General features: G+C 29.2%; 1 protein-coding gene across 2 annotated transcripts in view; it reads right to left on the bottom strand.

Annotated features, from left to right (window-relative positions):
• LOC107450167 (nuclear valosin-containing protein-like) overlaps positions 1-18640 on the bottom strand; it is a 95292-nt gene extending 76652 nt beyond the window's left edge. The window contains exons 1-2 of one of the 2 annotated variants that reach the window (XM_043056845.3): positions 18435-18640; positions 1902-4258 (exon numbers count right to left, since the gene is read on the bottom strand). In XM_043056845.3, the coding sequence (XP_042912779.2) occupies positions 2055-4258; positions 18435-18465 (2235 nt within the window). In that variant the 5' untranslated portion in view covers positions 18466-18640 and the 3' untranslated portion in view covers positions 1902-2054. Of the gene's footprint in view, positions 1-1901; positions 4259-18434 lie in introns of those variants that run through there. The other variant, XM_087150225.1, reaches the window with a different exon arrangement.
• Between the last annotated feature and the right edge of the window lie 427 nt (positions 18641-19067).

Raw genomic sequence — 19067 nt, 5'->3', positions numbered from 1 at the left:
CAAAGTTCAAAACGCCATTTCAACTAATGATAGGAATACCCATGAGAAACAAAGAAGATTAACGGATTAAAGAAATTCTAACTGACGAATATGAAAACTACTTTATGAAACAACGAGAAGATCTTAGAAGCGATGCACAGCGACGAATTATAGAAATTTAACAGCAGAATAAATCAACCCACAACAGAAAATGTAAACAACCCCGCAAGTACAGAAAAGATGACTTATAAGTGGCGATTCAAAGAACACACCTTGGAACTGGTTTAAAATTGCGTCCCAAGTTTCATGGTCCTTACAAGATTGTTAAAGTGAAATCCAATGACCGATATGAAGTAGATAAAGTTGGGCAACATGAAGGTCCTAACTTAACAACCACTGCTGTAGACTATATGAAGCCATGGACAAATTAGTGCATATTTACTGATGGAACTATGCAGCTTTGATTTTTTTCCTTCAAAAATTTGCTATGTATTTGTTATGTTTGTTTTGTATACAGCTTTGTTTTTTTTCTTCTCTTTACAGATTTTTTTAGTCATTCTGTTTCGAGGACGAAACCCGTAGGATGCCCGAGTGTAACATGCGAGACTACAGCCTCTCTGTTAGTACGCCAGATGTCGCTCTCATTAACGAAAAGCAACGAAATTTCTCGATGTAAATGAAGACTTAGTCAGTTGATGTGTAGTTTCTAAGTGAAACTGGTTGTTTTTAGGTAAAACTTGAAACCTGTGTGGTTCGAACCTAAGTGGTTAGAGTCTATGTGACTCATGTTATTATTGAAGAATAAATATTATTGTTATTGATCAGATCGTTGATTGATTTAGTTGATGATAACCAACATCATCACATTATGGTGTAGTTTGAAGTAACTCGGCATATATACCTGATATATATATATGAACAATTCTACAAATAAACGCCAATTAGAAAGAAAAAAAATTGGGGGGGGGGACACGCTATTTCTACATGAATTTTCTTTTTACACCCTAAAAAATCGTGAACATAAAATATTTTCTTTGTGACATAGTCACAAAGAAATTGTCTATTTCTTTATTCCTATTGAATTCATGATGTTTCACGTTTATTCAGTGGTAAAGCCAAAAGTAATAGTAGTATTTCCTCCACGCTTTTGTTATTCATAGATTCACACTCACAGAAATAATGTTAGTTTTTAAAACTCAAAAAATCTAAGCACCCTTTTTTTACTAATTTCCAGAGAATAGGGAAAAAAAGAAATTCGGTCGTTATTTTTAAATGTGTGGTTCAGTTCAGATGTTCTAACGGCTGATAAAATAATTCGATGTGTATTTGGAAGAGCAAATGGGACTTCATGTATCGGTCGTTATAATTGTAGGTTTGTAGCATTATGGAGAAGAGTAACGTACTCAAGAGCGTAGACTATATATATATATGAACAATTCTACAAATAAACGCCAATTAGAAAGGAAAAAGATTGGGGGGGGGGTCACGCTATTTCTACATGAATTTTCTTTTTACACCCTAAAAAATCGTGAACATAAAATATTTTCTTTGTGACATACTTTAAATGACAAAATACCAATTTTAGAATTTTTCCGATTTTTTCAATTTATGAACTTTGATTAAATTTTTTATACTTTTTTATACTAAAATATAATCTTATGTTCTGAAATCTCTATATATACATTTTAGAGAGACATTATAATAATATTACTTTTATGTAAATATCGTTTTATCTGAATAAATGGCTCAGACAAATCTGAGCCATTTATTAGCTTTGAATATAGTATATCTTCCTAGATTTTTGGGAATAGTGAGGAAAAATTAATCACTTAAAATTGTTGATTTTTCTTCAGATAAAACCAAAAAAAAAAAAAATAATGTTGTAACAATTAAATTTATTATGAAAGTTGCGGCAAATAATATATAGCAGATATTGTTTTATTAATATTAAACAACTAGCACTCAAAAATGGAGTTACATATTCATTACAAAACAATTCATCTTTTAACAATGATTGCGCAGTGAAACTGGTTTTATTTGGATTCCCTTTTCATCGCAAAACAAATGTTCAACTATCATCTGCTATCTTCCTCAACAACATTCTCCAGTAAATGAAAGAGTGCTGAAATCTGTGGTTTCAATTCATCTTGAAAAGAGTCTAGAGTGTGACTAGTCTTCTGCTTCAGAATTAGTGATTTTAATTTTTTAACTGTATTTAGGGATAGAGGCGACGACCACATTACAATTTCTTTCACGTGATTCCAGTCAGCATCAGTTAGTAATTGCTTTAAGATTAGATCCTTTTTAATTCCTTTCTTAGATAGTATAAGTTCATTTTTGTATCGCTTTTCTTCATTGATATCATCGAAAGATGCATTCAAAAGTAAGGTGGCACTTTCAAGAAAATCTTTACTCAGTGCATACTCTATACAACTACGACAAATAAGTCGAAATTCTGTAACGTTTACAAGAGAAGACAAGTTGTAATTTATAAATTTTTGTAACACATCGCCTTCACTTTTTGATATAATGAACGGCATGTCTATTAATCGCTTGAAAAAATAATTACCCCATTTTCGCAAAAAGTCTGCTTTAAATTGTTGAATTTCTTCTCCAGTCTGGAAATACCAATTCAGAAACTGGTCCACACGCTCATAGTTGGACAAAAATATTAATGTCAAATAGATCACATATGGAGATGATATTGTTTTCTTAAATGTTTCAATTTCCACAGATTGATAAACCCATCTCAAGAAGGACTCAGCTGCTTGGATGTTACCATCGCATATCCATTCAATACAAATATGCCAATCGCTAAATCTAATAAGCCATGATATTATGAGTCTATCTTGCTCTCTTTGCTCTGTAAGATTTATTTTATAGGGATAACATTCTTTTGGCAAGGTAGATTTTGATAATAACATGTGAAGCGAACTCAGATTGCTGGAGTAAATTGCACGGCGAAATTCAGGCTGACAAAAAATAAAGCAGATAAATAGTTTAATTTCTTCTTTGGAAGCATCATTTAATATAGTAACAGCCACGTTCAGATTTTCTAATTTCAGCAAACGCAACAACACGACGGCGCAAAGAAGTTCATTATTCAGAAATGATTGTCTTAGTCTTAATGGACTGGCACTCCATATTTCTTTAAAAATCATCATTTCATTTCCACTTTCACTCATCTTATAACTAATACTCTGCATTATACATGAATAAATGTCTTCTTGAAGATTATCCAATAGTTCAAAAATAATGGAGAAGAATATTCTTTGATATGGCCAACATTCGAACAAAAACACTAACACGCGAGAATGATTACGAAAAAATTCGGTCATTTGAGTTATACGATTGACATGAGATAATAAAAAACATAAAACATCTAAAGTTTCTGAAGAATACTGATAAATTAAAGGATTTTGAAAAATTAAAGGATTTTGAATACCCACACGTCGAGTAGCTTGCAAAAGCCATTTACTCAAATTATCGTTTTTCTCCTGCTCTGACAATTTCTTCCAAAAATACTTTAGGGCAACTATGTTATTTACATTAATCGAACAAGCAATCATATTTACATCAATACTAAGCTTATCATCGTATATGTTTTCATGATCTATGAGTCTAGTTAGAAAACTCCCTAAATTATTCTCGAGGACACATGTCCAATATATTATAAAATGACAAGTGTACATTTCTCCGAGCCGAGCGATTCTAAATCGGTTTCCAAATTCTTCTGAAATCTTCTCCCAAAAAATTGAAGCATATTCCCCTAAACAGTGAGAGCAGGCTATCGCATACAAACGGCAAATATCTAAGCCTCCGCTATCGAATAATTCCGTACAGGATTTCACTATGTCAACTGTCCCCTCAACTGTCCAATAAATTGTACCACGCTTCATGTAATACTCATAGAGATTTCTTTGATTTCCTGTCCAACTACGGTAAATACGAAACACTTTCAGCAACTGCAACTTAATGGGTCGAATGACGTATGAGATTTCGGTTTTCAGCGATGAGGGCAAAGAGCTATCGAACAATTTTCCTAATATTCTTTTCTCTAACTCATTCATCCCTCGAGATCCGTTATCGCGTAAGATATACGTTAGTTCATTCCTTATATCAGGCGCCGTCCATAGCCCAATTGCAAGCGACACTATTGCACTACGCTGCAGAGAAGGAGGTTCTGAAAAATTGTTTATGAAGTCAGTTCTTTCAGTCGATTCTGTTTTTAAAGTCTTGAGTGTCCAGTTTCTAGATCTTTTTTCTTTGCGTACTCCTTCTGTAAAATACAATTTAGTTTTGAATTAAAGATTCGTATTAAAAAGAGTCCAAAGAACATTAATGCATGCGTACTTTATCACGAACCTAAGTCAATATAACATGTTAAGCAGAAATCAAGTATTTTTTACAATTACCTAGGCTATGTCTTATGCAATTTAGTTACTATTTTATGAACTAAGGTAAACAACGTTTAAGAGCACAAAAATATATAAAAATACAGACAGTTGTTTCGGATGCCCAAAGGGCAACCTTCATCAGTGCAACAGAAAGAAATAAGAGAAAACACGGTAAATATATAGAGAGAAAGATGACGTCACAAGAGGGTTTAGAGCAACGGACAAAAGGAGGGAAGGGTGAATGGATGACGACGAATTGGAAGCAAGGAACAAAAAAGGTGGTTAGTTAGGTTTAATCATAGATTTCCAAACGGGAGAAAGATAAGGAACGCTGGATAGGTCATTGACCAACAGTTTGGAATTTTTGAAAATATGATAAGACTCGTAAAAATCTAAATCAAATATTGAAGAACAATTTTGAATGACTTTAGAAGAAGGAAAATTAAAATTATGATTAGAGTCCCAACAATGTTGGGCAATAGATGATCGTTTAAATTCTTGTTTTTTGACATAAACTTCATGTTTCTTGACACGGCACTTTAAGGCACGCTTAGCTTGGCCAATATATGAAAGGGGCCGGGATAGCCTGGTCGGTAGGGCGCTGGGCCCATATCCAAGAGGTCGTGGGTTCGATCCTCGCCGGCCGAAGACTCTCCGTGTAGTAAATGGTGACTGATGCACTTTAAATCTGTCGAGTCTGAAAGTCCTCCATGTTTCCACAACAAATCAATACCTCTGGGGGTACTGATCCAGGAGTTTCCTTGTCTTCTGGATTGGTTCAAAATTACAAGGCTACGGAGTTGAACGTAAGTAGTCGTAAACCCATGAAATTGGGTCGGCTGTTCAACGACGGTTATAATATAATTATAATATATGAAAGGCCACTTTGACAATTAATTTGGTATATACCCCAGCTATTTTGACTGTCAAAGGGCTGTTTGAGATTAGAAAATTTTATCTTATTAATAGGACTGAAAATAATATTAAAATCAAACTTTTTTAGGATATTAGCAACTTGCCGACTTATTTTGGGGAAATAGGGTAAAATGACTAAATTGTTAGAAAATTCTTTGGAAGGTTTATCGGTAGGCGATTGTTTAGTTAAGTTTTTATAAATATTATCAATAATGTTAGGAGAATAATCTCTGTCATGAGCAATGGCTTTGTAATTTAATTCTGCATCAAGAAAATCAATGTTGGAACAAATTTTAACAGCACGGTAGACAAAAGACAGGAGAAAAGCAAGTTTTGGGTTGGGAGGATTTGTAATGAGGGGGAAGAGAAACAGCAAAAGGTTTACGAAAGACAGTAGTATGGAATGAATTATCATACCGAGTCACAAGAACATCTAAGAAAGGAAGTTTTTGATCAGTCTCTAATTCAAAGGTGAACTGAATGCATGAATCAATGCTATTCATAACATTAGGCATTTGGTCTAAATTACAATTATTTTCATCTAAAAAAACAAAACTGTCATCTACATATCTTTTATAAAAGGGGAAAATTAAGATTTTGAATAGATTTACTTTCAAAATAATGCATATAGATGTCACTAAGTATAGGGCTCAAAGGATTTCCCATGGCAAGACCATTGGTCAGATGGTAAAATTTGTTGTCAAAAGCGAAAGTATTTTGTTGTAAACAAACACTGGTGAAGTTAACATATTCATCGACCTCATATTGGGAAAAATGATATTCCGAAAGTCTAAGTTTTAGGCATTCCAAAGCCCCCTCAACAGGAACATTAGTGAACAGTGATTTGACATCAATGAGGCCATCAAATAATCATTAGGTTTTAGATTTTTAACTTCTTTGACAAACTCAAGGGAATTTTTGATAGTGAAATAATTATTACCAAGAAGAGGGGAGAAGACAGAAACTAAAAATTTTGCGAGTTTGTAAGACGAGGTACCAATGTTGGAGACAATTGTTCTAAAAGGAGTGCCAATTTTATGTACAAAAAGTATAAAATCTAGCGCAATGAGAAATAGAGGGAGTCAAAACAGCCTTAAGTCTATTGGGAATTAACATAGAGGATTTAATAATTGATTTTATAACATTTAATTCTTTAGTGCTTGGTTCTTTGGGAATTTATTTATAAGGACCATCAAGAATAAGATGTTTAGAATTTTCCAAATAGTCTGTTTTGTTTAGAAAGACAATTTGACCACCGTTGTCAGCTTTAGTAACGATTAAGTTGGGATTGGACTTTATATCTTTAAGAATTACTTTAAAGGAAAATTTTAAATATTGTATTTTTAAATATTTTTGTGCTCTTAAACGTTGTTTACCTTAGTTTGTATTTTAGCACAAAGGTCGCCCATTTGTGTATTTACTATTTTATGATTTGTTTTCTTTTTTGCTTTTAAGCGCAAATTTGTACACTTTTTTCTTGCTTAAGAAATTTTTAAAAGTCGATTATTGAATACATTTTTGAATACCAATTATTAACTACCTCTTTGTGGTATCATGCAGTGGTAGTTCAATCAACTGCAGGTGGCTAGCATAAAATATTATCGTCGAATATTGATGTACGTAAAATATACAGTATCACTGACTCAATATTTTGTTTGAACTTGCAGTATGATGAAAGATTTTAATTTTTATCTGTGGACATATTATATACAAAGTGATGAGCATTAAAAACTCTTATTAATCGTATTTAGTTATACTAAATGTTATTAATACAGTTTTATAATTTAAAAAAAGTTGAAATCAATGAACTATGCACATTTGTGTTCACAGGTACATAATTTTTGTAAGAAATTCAGAGAAAATACGTTTTAGTGTCTGATTTTGTCACTGTAAATATAGCCTGCACAAATTGAGTAGCATATTTAAGTTCACTCCCTTGAACTATTAATAAGTTATTCAGTGTGATTCATTTTACCTTCGTTTTTTACTCACTGCAGAGTGCGCAAAAAAATCACCCTGAATAACTTTCTTTCTAATTTTCAGATTTTCACGTACTAAGTGTCAATCTTAATGGTTTCTAGGGGTAACCTCAAATATGAATAAACATATATATATATATTTTTTTATATATTTGGATTCTTGACCTGCAAAATATAAGGGGGTAGCTGTAATCCGTAAATTGTGACCCTAATAATTTGTTCCGGAGAGTGGAGGAAATTTTGGTCCCCTTAATATTAATTTCCCTTTTTGTACTTTTAGTGATATCTTAATAATTAAATGAGCAATTTCAAAAAAAAAATTGGACTCACTTATGAAACCCATCTACCGAAAGATAATTTCACTCAAACAAAAATTTTTAATAATTATTTATTATTTAATTTAATTGTGGATGAATTATTTTGAATTATGTTATATTATTATCATTTTGAATTATGAGGTATAAAATTTTTATACCATATAACCCCACGTATTTTTCTTTAGCAAAATTAAAGTTTAAGATGTTTTTTTTTAATAGAAGCCGAGATAAATTAAAATTAATTACTTTTTAAAAAATGATTCGGTGAAAATGTAGAAATATTTAAATGGGGAGATTAATATTTAAATGTGGTTAACGTACGATGAACTTGACTTACGCATGCGTAGCGTAAAATTTCATTATTATTTTTTCCGCTGAGAGTTAATCTTTTTTTTTTAATTATGAAATACGATGTTTCTTTTTAAGTCATCTGAAAATTTACTCTTAATTTAGCAAAGAGATTCGAATAAAACATTATATTTAACGAATGTTGAGTTTTATAAAATCATGTTTCTGATAAAATGTCTGCTTTTTCTTAAAAAAAAGTTTTAGTAAGTTCATTGAATAATTGATACAATTTCAATATACATTCGTATAAATTGAAATGGAATAATATATTCAATAATTATCAAGAAATTACAACTTAAATGAAAATAAAAGAGCTATAAAATGTATCGTTATATCGGATATAATATCATCGAAGATTATGTTTAATCGCGTCTTGATATTCTATGTCACCACCAAGAGAATTTCCGAATCGCGTCAAGATTTTTAAACATCTTAAAATTTCTCAACATGTTATACATCGTCTTAATCTTAAAATAAATTTTCTCATTACCTGGCAGCGCTTGTTTCACACAACCTTTGACCAAATAATTAATTATAGTATTCTTTTCATTTTTCAAAATTTCATTTTATACGCTACCACGTAGATTATTTTTTCAATAATATACTATTGTTTTAGCACTTTAAATTAGGTTTCATTTTAAGTTAAATGCTCGTTTTTAAATTATCATCTACTTGAAAGCTCAGAATTGTTGATAATCAAACTTGCTAGGAAATTAACTGCTGCTTTTAAATTTTTTGATTCAAAACATCCGGTTTTTTGCATACTATTTTTTCAAAAATTGAAGATAAATTATTTGTTTTTTTTATTGTTTCATATCTTATTTGTGTAATGCAAAACAGCTGTCATAGGTGTATCATCCTTGAGTCTGGTTTTCATCTGGAATCAAAGCCTCTTATGATGCTGAGCCGGTAAACTAGGTTGGCACGATTTACCACCGAGGGCTTATTGTCAATGAAATATATAGAACAAAATATAGAGGAAGAGCATCCTCATATTTGAGATGCAATCTTTTCAACTAATTTTTAGTAATAAACTATCCAACTTAGAACTGTGGAAGGTATTTAGAAAAAAGAGATCATACACTTAGGATGTTTGAAACAGTAAAAAGAACTAGCAGAATTATATTTTCAACAATCAAAAAGTTTATGCACATTTTCTTAAAATTTTATTTTTAAGCAATATTTATTTTTGAAAAATAAATTATAGTTTAAAAAAAAAAAAAAAAAAAAAAAAAAAAAACTCATTTTTATAGGAATTTCTTTTTTTAAAAAACATATGTATTCTTTTAACAGGGAATTCTTACTTTAAATAACATTATTAAAATTTTTTAAAAATTCTTATTTTCAAAAATTTTATTAAATTTTAAAATCATTACTTATTTTTTAAAGGAAATTAGTATTTAGAGAAATATTGTTATTTTTTTAAAAGAAAAAGATCGAAAAAAACATTATTTGTTTTTTATTTTGTTTGTTATATATATATATATATATATATATATATATATATATATATATATATATATATATATATATTGGGTCTGTCCAGACCGAATTTACTACCGTTTAGCGGTACCTTCACAAATTCAACTTTAGGAAAAATGGTAGTTTCACAAATTTAATTTTAGGAAAAACGGTAGTTTCACAAAATACTTTTTCTTAAAATTTTATTTTTGTATTCCTTAAGAAATGATAAATCCATATTCTTGCCATATTTTTGTGTTGGATTTTTAAATATAATTTTTAATTTTTCTCAAATTATGTCTAAATTTTCACAAAATAGGTACCTCTCAGAAAAACCTAGACAGACCCCTGATATATATACAGTAAAAAAAGTATTGAAATTTTTTAATTACGCAAGTTTTAACATGCCAAGTCTAAATCACTGCAGTTTTTCGATCACATTTTTTCGGTGGTTATCACAACAAATTTCCGACGAAAGGAATTTTAAAAATCACAATTTTTTTTATTTCGACAAAATTATGATACATGAATTTCAAATTTTAGTAATCACTTTAAAGCTCTTTATCTGTGTCCAGTTTATAGTTAATCTAGGTGACTTTTCGATCGTGATTTAAGAGGTTACTATCGGATTTCCACGTGATTTTAAAATTAATTTTTTAATGCATACATTATAACCACATTTGACATCTTAAAAAAAAAGCATTTATAACACAAAATTTCCTTTTTCTGAATTTAGAAAATTGAACTACTTATGAAAATTGATGTCTTAAATTATGCTGAATGCCCCTTCCTCGTTTGAGATGAATAAAAAAAAACAATTAGTACTGAACCACACTACGAAATCATGCATAAATCTGAAACGCGAATACTACCACTATTAAAGAGCTTAGTGGAAGAACCAGGTCAGTGGTATGCTTAGGGGTACTTAAGAATCAGTGAAAATAACATGGTGGTTGTCTCAATATGGGTAAATTAAATGTAGCTGAATTTTTTTTGCTTACACTTTAATCTAAACATAATTTATTTTATTTCATTTCATGAATGTCGTTGGGCAGTCGTCGCACTTTTGGGTTTACGCCTACTAATATTCAACTCCGTAACTTAGAAATTTTGAGCCCAACACAAAACAAAAGAGCTCCTGGATCAAACTAGCTGTGTTGGAAAACGTTTTGATGAAACTCACCCTTATTTGCGTTATATGGCGTGAAAAACCTCAAAACCCTCTCTTGGTTTGTCTGATGGCAAGAGAACTCTAACCCATGATCCTCTACCACTGAGGATATTTTACGTCAGTTCTGTGGTCGGTGCAAGCTAGGTGTGGAATTCGTATAGACATGTATGTTAACTACATTTAACATCACTTGAAGTATATATATCTCTTTTAAATAGTCATACTTATTTCCACAATATCAATATAAAAACTGGAATAGTTTTAATATTATCTATTAATATTTGGTGATTAATAAAACTGCACTGACATAGCGAATAAAATATAATTAAATATTAAAGTACGTGCAATAAACTCTTTTCTTGATCAAACAGAACTGTAAGCAAGTCAAGTATCACACTCATATTGGATACAAACTTTAAATGTCGATGTCTAGGTTACATTTTAAATTAGGTTGAAGTGTTTTTTGCCTTTTTACAAGGGACTATTACATTACATTATTGTATTAACACTTTTTGTCTTCGGAAGCTGTACAAAAATGTAAAATTTTAATCTGAAATATAAATTTATACTTTTTAACTACAATGAATGTATTAAACATTATAATTTCTTTTAATCTTGTAGAAATAAGAAAAAATTACAGGAGAATATAATTTTATAGACACTTTTTTAGCGATTAATATGCTGACGAAAAAAAATAGCAATTTATTAACAAAATTATCAAAGAATATTATAAATGATGCTTTTAATAAATATTTAGCATCTTTGTTACACATAGAACTTCATATTTTTGTGTCATAAAAAAGAACTTAGTTAAAATCTGATGTATCATTATCAGGGACATTAATTAAATAAATATCATAATTGAGACTATAACTCTTGAGAAGAAAGCCATCAGAAACTATATTAGGCTTCACCCTTTAAATGTGAATATATATTTTAAAAAAAGGTTCCTCAAAATTTTAGTATTAAAAAATAAATAAAATAAATGAAGAGAGGTGTATAAAAAAATTTATATTACATATGATTTATTTTCATTATCATGCGTCTTTTATTGATTGCTCTAAAAAAAAATTTCATCTTTAACTTTAAATGGTTTCTCTACATAACATATATCTCAGTCTGGCATATGCCTTGAATATATGTAAATGTTTAAAAACACCGCATAACCATCAAGGACTGACTTTCCAGAAGCAAAAAATTCCTCTTCGACCATATTTCATATTTGTGTAAAATACTCTAATTACAATGTCATAAGCGAACTTAATAAAAATATAAGTTTTCGCATAGTTAATTACTGCGGCTCGAGGATTTCCATTTCTCTTCATTTATTTAATTTTTTTAAACTAGTTAGTTGAATTTTATGAATGTATGGATTCATCAATAAAGAATATTTCGGAAATAAATTCAAACTACCATTTATAATGTCATATGTTTGGTTCATGAAGAACAAGCTTTTTACAAGACTAGCAGATCGAACAATTTACACTTTTTAATTACCATCTAATTTAACTATTAAACATTTTTTTATTTCACAAAACGCATCATTTTTCATTTTAAACTTTGCTTCAACTTTAAACTTTGTTTTGTTTCAATATGATCGCAAAAGTGGAGTTCTCATACCTTATATGCAAAGTACACGCATGAAAGCTAAATTTATATTTCATTTTTTTAGTTCTTATACTTTTTTCATTTTATAATAAATAAATTGTTTAAAATAAAGTACTATTTCTATATTTAAATAAAGTACTATTAGGCCCCATAACTTTTAAAAGCCACATACTATTTATGCATTAAATCAAATAACTTTAGTAATTGTAAGCAAAAAATAAAAATAATAATGGGTGCAAAAAATAAACTCTATAGAAATATGCTGTTAAGTATACCCTAAAATTTAGATAAATTTTGGATTGATAAATAAAAATGCATTTTCAAAAAATTTCAAGTAGAGCGGATACGTTAATTTGTTCGAAGTAATTGACCTTGTAACTACTTAACTTCGATTCCGAGAGTGACTGTCTCATTCAACTTTTGAAATTTTAATTGCAGACATATTTGTTTGACATCCTAAAAAAAAATTATTTTTACGATAAGCAGTAAAAAAAAATATAGTATTGATTTTTTAGATATTTTTAACTAATCTTATAATATTTTTTGCAATCTAAAAGCTATAACCATTTTCTTACGTATAACTTTTTTTAATACCGCGTTCAGTATTTTACTTTAATATACTGTGTTACTAATGTTCACGTCACGAAGTCATTCCTGTCTGGCAAGTCTGGAGAAGGATGTGTTTATTTTTAAGCTCTCGAAAACTGTAATATTTCATGCGATCCCATTCTCAATGGGGATCATCTCATTCCCAAAGGGGCCCATTCTCAAGATTCGCCAGACGTGAATACGGAAAACAAAAATAACCTGAAAAAAACAGGAAAGTATCTTGAAAGAAAATGGAAAATAAAAGTGAAAAGCAAAATTAGAAAAATCGCGGTAGCCGAGAGTGAAACAGGGAATGAATGCGTTACTAGTCCAACCTTTGCTGCATCGCACAAAACAGACGCGCTTCAAAAATTTGGTAGCTAAGCCCGTTATCTAGAATGTAATAAGTATTCATGACTTCTTGGAAATGGTCGAGCTTGCAACTGGACATTGAGGAATAAACCACAACAGCGATTGCTTTGCTGAACAAAATTATAAAATTTCGAAACTTGAAATTACTAAGGCATGAAAAATTTTTACAAGGATTACACTGGACTGGAATAAAAACAATATAATTTTCAAGAATCATTATATCTGTTAAACTTGTAAAAAATACCATGCTGGTTACTCTGAAGCAAAAGGGAATGTAACTGCAAAATTAAAATTTGACGTGCTGAATTTATTTATTTATTTTTGACATTCTAATTCACTTGAAAGTTTTTGTCATTGTATTTTCCTCTCTCTAATTTTTCACTCTTTTTGCAATAAGTAACATTTTGCTTCCTTCTGCAAAAACAGGCACTTGGAAACTTGAATTTGCAAAATGTGATGAAAAATGCACGAGAGAATAAAAAAAAGTAACATTCGTTAAATAGTTCAATAATTTTCAACTGTTAAAATTGTAGTAGAAAATACCACGTGGGACTCTCTGCAATTTTGCAGAAATGCATTTGCTGAAAAATCCATTTTCCTTTATGAATTTGAGGCGATTTTTTTTTTCTTCTGAATTTCTATTTGTTCAAAAGTTTTCTCAATTTTAAGTGCTGTTTCAGCTTTTTTTTTCCATTTTTCTTTGCTTTAAGCAATGAATATTGTTTTAGAAAAAAAAGTTTCCCCTGGAGATCTTAATTTTATCTTTTCTTGATGTAAACTTTAATAAGAAAATAAATATAATAAAAGCGTGATTGGTTAGATGTTGCCAGGCATACATTTTAGCATTTTTATTGAACTTTTTAGGCTATATAAAAGTCTCAAGAGAAGAAAAAAAGTTTCCTATTTGAATTGTTATATGAATTAAAGTAATCGTTATACATATTATTATGTGCGCATGCTATATATTTTTAGCAAGTAAAATTATTTCTTATCTTGCAACTCATTCTGTATTCTTGAAGTATAATTTTTTTCTCAAGTACAGTTGATAATTTTTTAAATCTAGGTATCTATTCATTTCGTTGTAACTAACATGTTAATAAACTGCGTTTGCATAAATTTATAATAATTATATAGTTTATAAACAAAATTATATTTTTTTATCGACTTTTAAGGGGAAAAAATAACAATGATGAAGGATAAACAACCACGGGTATTGAAGATTGGAGCCTCTTAAATTAACAAAAAAAAAAAAAATACATTTAGTTTAAATTTTACCAATGAGTACTTGATCAACATCCAATCATACTTCTTCATGAGCATAATTTAGAATTGGTGTTAAAAATAAAATAAATGCTGCAAATGACCATTCATTTTCAGCGTATTTATAATTATTATCATAACCGACAGGAACATGGTGGTCATTAAATATATCTTTACAACAGTAAGTCTTGTTTTTCAAATTCTAATAATACTTCTATTTTATATTATATAAAATCTAATTATTCGAATTTCGTACAATATTCATTGGTTTGGTGTAATTTTATAAACTTCTGTCTGTATAAATAATTACAAATGTTTATTTGCGTTACAATTGGGTTTTTGCACTTTAGGAAGAAGACTTCCCATATCCCACACATGTGAGCTATGACGTCAACAAAATGGCGCATTAAAAATGAGCAAAGTTTCTCTATACATAAGTTAGAATGTAAATTATCGTTAAATTAATTAAATACAAAGCTGTATCACACATCGAATTTGTTGAAATATAATTCTTTCTCGTCAACTTTTTTTACTTAACTTAGATTTATTGTTTGTTTATGTATTTCATTCTAACCATGATATATTTTTGTTTTAAGTTTCTGAGTACCTGGCAAACTTCTATGCATACTTAGTTTGTTTATGTTCTACATGGCTTCGTGCCAGTCTTTTTGTTAAGTCTCTGTGTAAATATATAGTTAAAGAATTGAAATCTCTGTAAAAAAATTTAGAAAGTGTCACATAAAAGAGTTGATAATTGAAAGGCTTGGCTTATTCGAAATAAAGTAGAAATAACAGTTGCTATCATAAATGCCACGTTTAAACAACTAATAAGGATCGAGATTCCCACATTACGTCACTTGCTAGTAAGCTATTGCTAATATACGGTAATATCGACGAAGTATAGAATACAAATAATACAAAATTCAGTGATGTACTTCATTCGCAGTATATATAAATAAGACAAAGTTTACATCTTCATTTTTACCTCGATAAGGGCTGTTATGTTTAAAACACTTGCTTAAAATACTGGAATTTAAATATGTTGACATTAAATGCAAAACATATATGTGCATTTTCTTAAACAACACAATTTTGCTTGTATCTGTGATGTTTTGAAAGAAAAATATGTTGAAACGTCTGAATCTAAAAAAAAATGTATTGGTACAAACACTGTGTTATTACACTCCCCTGCCAGAATTTTTATCTGTGATAGAATTCGATGAATGAAAACCACTTGTCGATTAATGCTGTTTTATTTATTAATTGATTTTTTAATTTATATTATTTCGCCCATTAGTATTTTTTTTCCTTCATTTTTATTTATAAGGCGGGAGAAACTTATTTACTTCACCGAATTTTCGACTGCTATTTTGTGTGCAAATCAACTGCGTAATGGGACCATCTATCGATGTTGCCAAGTTCGTATCACGTCTGGAGGTCACCAATGTGGGGAGTTTATTATCGACTATGTCATCTCTCAATTCTCAAAAGGTACCTCTATATAGAATTGAGTTAACAAGTCTTTGCTACTGAATTGTTTTTTTCACATTTCTTATTGCATTAGGTATTGGTGTACTGATATTTTACGAAATTTATTTCTAATAAATACCTGGTATACATCACTAACAAAATATACGCATTTGTTTTTTAAAACAATGAGTTTAATTATAAATTTATGTCGCAAATTATAATTCATTCCGGTAATTAATAAAAGTTCTTAGGATTCATGGGGCATTTGATTAAAAAATATTTTATGTCATAAAAGAAAATAAATGTATCTTTATTTTGATTGGTAACAGGAACAGGTAAGATATAAATGCATAACACGAGCAACGTGAATAACATGAAAAATAGCATAACGTGTTGCTTTTACACTCTTCCAACATAACCATGTGTAAAAAGACTAAAAAGTTTTGAAAAAAAAATGTATTTTAATACTTACACACCTGCATAAGCTATTTTATTTAAAATAAATATTAAATGTTGAATTCTCTTCTCAAGTACTGGAAGTAACTGCATCGGAAGTTTTACAAAAGATAAAAATGTTTTATTAAAAAACTACACTTCTGATGTTTCAGGATTGAAAAAATTGTTTTAAGCATTTAGTTTTCCAAACAGCAAAAAAAAAAAAAAAAAAAAAAAAAAATCGAAGGGCTGTAAAATATGCAATAATCGTAGCTTTTAAGTAATACGTTTTTATATTTTCCAAAAAAGCATGTTTTGCAAAAAGAAAAAAATGTTCTTAAAAATAGCAATTAATAAAAATAAATGATAAGCGTGAGCAATTTGTGCAGCAGTTATTCTTTTTTGAAAAAAAGTTTTGAAGTTTTTTAAAAAAGTGCCTAAAACTAGATTTTCTTAAAAATGTTATATTTTCCTGAACTCGTCGCAATCGCTGATATATTCAAACTTTGATGACGCAAATGTTATTAAATCCACAAATCAAGAATTATGTACTATTTACATTATAACTCTTATGAAATTGGACTTATATATCTTATTTATGAAATATTTTAAGATATCACTTTTGACTTTAAATTCATATTCAATCATTGAAGGCAATAAAGTAGTTTGCATTTTACTTCTTATTAAAAAATTGATATATTATTATAATATATTTACTTACAATGCAATTAATCATTGTATTTCTTACAATATTTTGAAACCTAGTCGCAATGGCTGATAAATAACAATTTTGATGACGTGTTAAAATAAATCAACAAATGAAAATTAGCAATGTATTCATAAACTATAAAAAAACGAACTGGCAATCCCGATTGCAATAAAATAATGACTTATTTTACCAAAATTGAATGTATATTTTAAAATATCACCTATGACTCTGAAGTTCAAATTCAATAGCTAAATGCAATTATGTTTACTTCTTGCTAAAAAATTAAAATATTATTATAATATATTTAGTACTTACAATACAAATAATCTAGTTGTATTTCTTAAAATTTTCTGAAAACCAGTCGCAATGGCTGATATATAAAAATGCTGATGACATTTGTGTAATTCAGCAAATGCAGATTCGTAGTGTATTCATAAACTATTAAAAAATGAATTGGCATTCCCAATTGTAATAAAATAATGACTTATTTAAAGAAATTTTTTGTAAAATAATTATATAATCTGCATTATACCTGCATTTTAATAAAAAAACTTTAGCTTCCGTTTCTTACTTTTTTTCTTAACCTGGTCTCAATAGCTAGCATATGAAAATAGGGATGAAGGGAACGTATAGAAATTAATGATTTCAGATTTATAACCTACTCACAAACCGCGTGTATATACATATATATGCATATGCATACATACATGCACACATAGACATGCATACATATACATGCGCGCACACACACACTCATATATATATATATATATATATTGAATACTACTTTAAATACTTAGCTCCTAACATCTTAATGTTCACACATATAACATTAAAGGTACTTTTAGTTTAAAAAAGAGCGATATTGCAAATTTTTGCAGAGTCGTAGGTTGTATTATCATAAGAAAGCAATTTTTTTTTCAATTTAATTAGGGCTCGGACGCGTGCATGTTCGGATACATATGCCCATTTTATTTAATTTATAATTAATTTATTTTATAATCAATGTTTAACAGCCAATTTAATTCTGAGTCTACGACTATCACAGCTGAACTCCATAGTCTTCTAACTATATAACCTAACCTCATGTGCGTTACGTGGACAGGAAAAGCACGAAAACCTCACCTGGAGAAACAACATTTCCGATTTATAGGGAAAAAAAAAAAAAAAAAAAAAAAACGAAAAATGCTCTTTTTTTCAAAGCTTTTTTGAAAATACTCTTTTTTCCTTTATATATATATATGAAACATTTCCGATTTATAAAAAAATACGAAAAATGGTCTTTTTTCCAAAGTTAATAAGGAAATACTTATCTAATTCGCTTTTAAATCCAATAAATTTTATTACCGAAAATAAATCTTCACATTAAAAATTATTTATAAGTATTTTATAATAATTCAACTATATATATTCAACTATACTTACCATCATCATTTCCAATAGCATAACTTTCCATCCTTACAGTTATATGCACCTACTACGTTCGTATCTAGTACTCACGTTACTCTGAATACACTGAACTATATTTCTTTTCCTGAGGAACCTGCTCTCATTAGACTAACCCCAGTGCACCCATTCATCAATATCGAATACGAATTGTTCACTTCCCTGAATAGCCACACCCTTACTAACTCTCAAATGAATGGTTTCTTATCTACCTTTTCTATTGATGCATTCCAAAGCAACAATATTTACTTACTAGTAAAATCGATGAAGTCAGTCAGGGTGGTCCTTTTTTTTGCTCACTGTAATGTTACTAATTTACGACATCTCACAGAGGAAATTTGACTAGGAAAATAAAAAAGCTCTTCATGTTGCCTATTCTTGTCCCCCCATGTCCGCAGTAGCCTATTTTTCCTCTAAATATAATGCTAAACATAAAATACGAATTTTATAAACCTCTAGGTCTTTTCAAGACAAACCATTATAAAAATGAAAATTGTTTATTAGTTTCAAATCTAAAAATTTCAACTCCCGTTATGAAAAAAGAAGGAAATTATAGACTTTTTTTTTATCGGGACATATACCCACATTTTAAGAAGTCACAACTGAAAAAAT

Source organism: Parasteatoda tepidariorum, chromosome 8, assembly GCF_982258835.1.
Source record: "Parasteatoda tepidariorum strain Cologne lab strain chromosome 8, Ptep-v5.0, whole genome shotgun sequence".
NCBI classification, from domain to species: Eukaryota; Metazoa; Arthropoda; class Arachnida; order Araneae; family Theridiidae; genus Parasteatoda; species Parasteatoda tepidariorum.
This window is presented reverse-complemented; position numbering and strand designations above follow the sequence as displayed.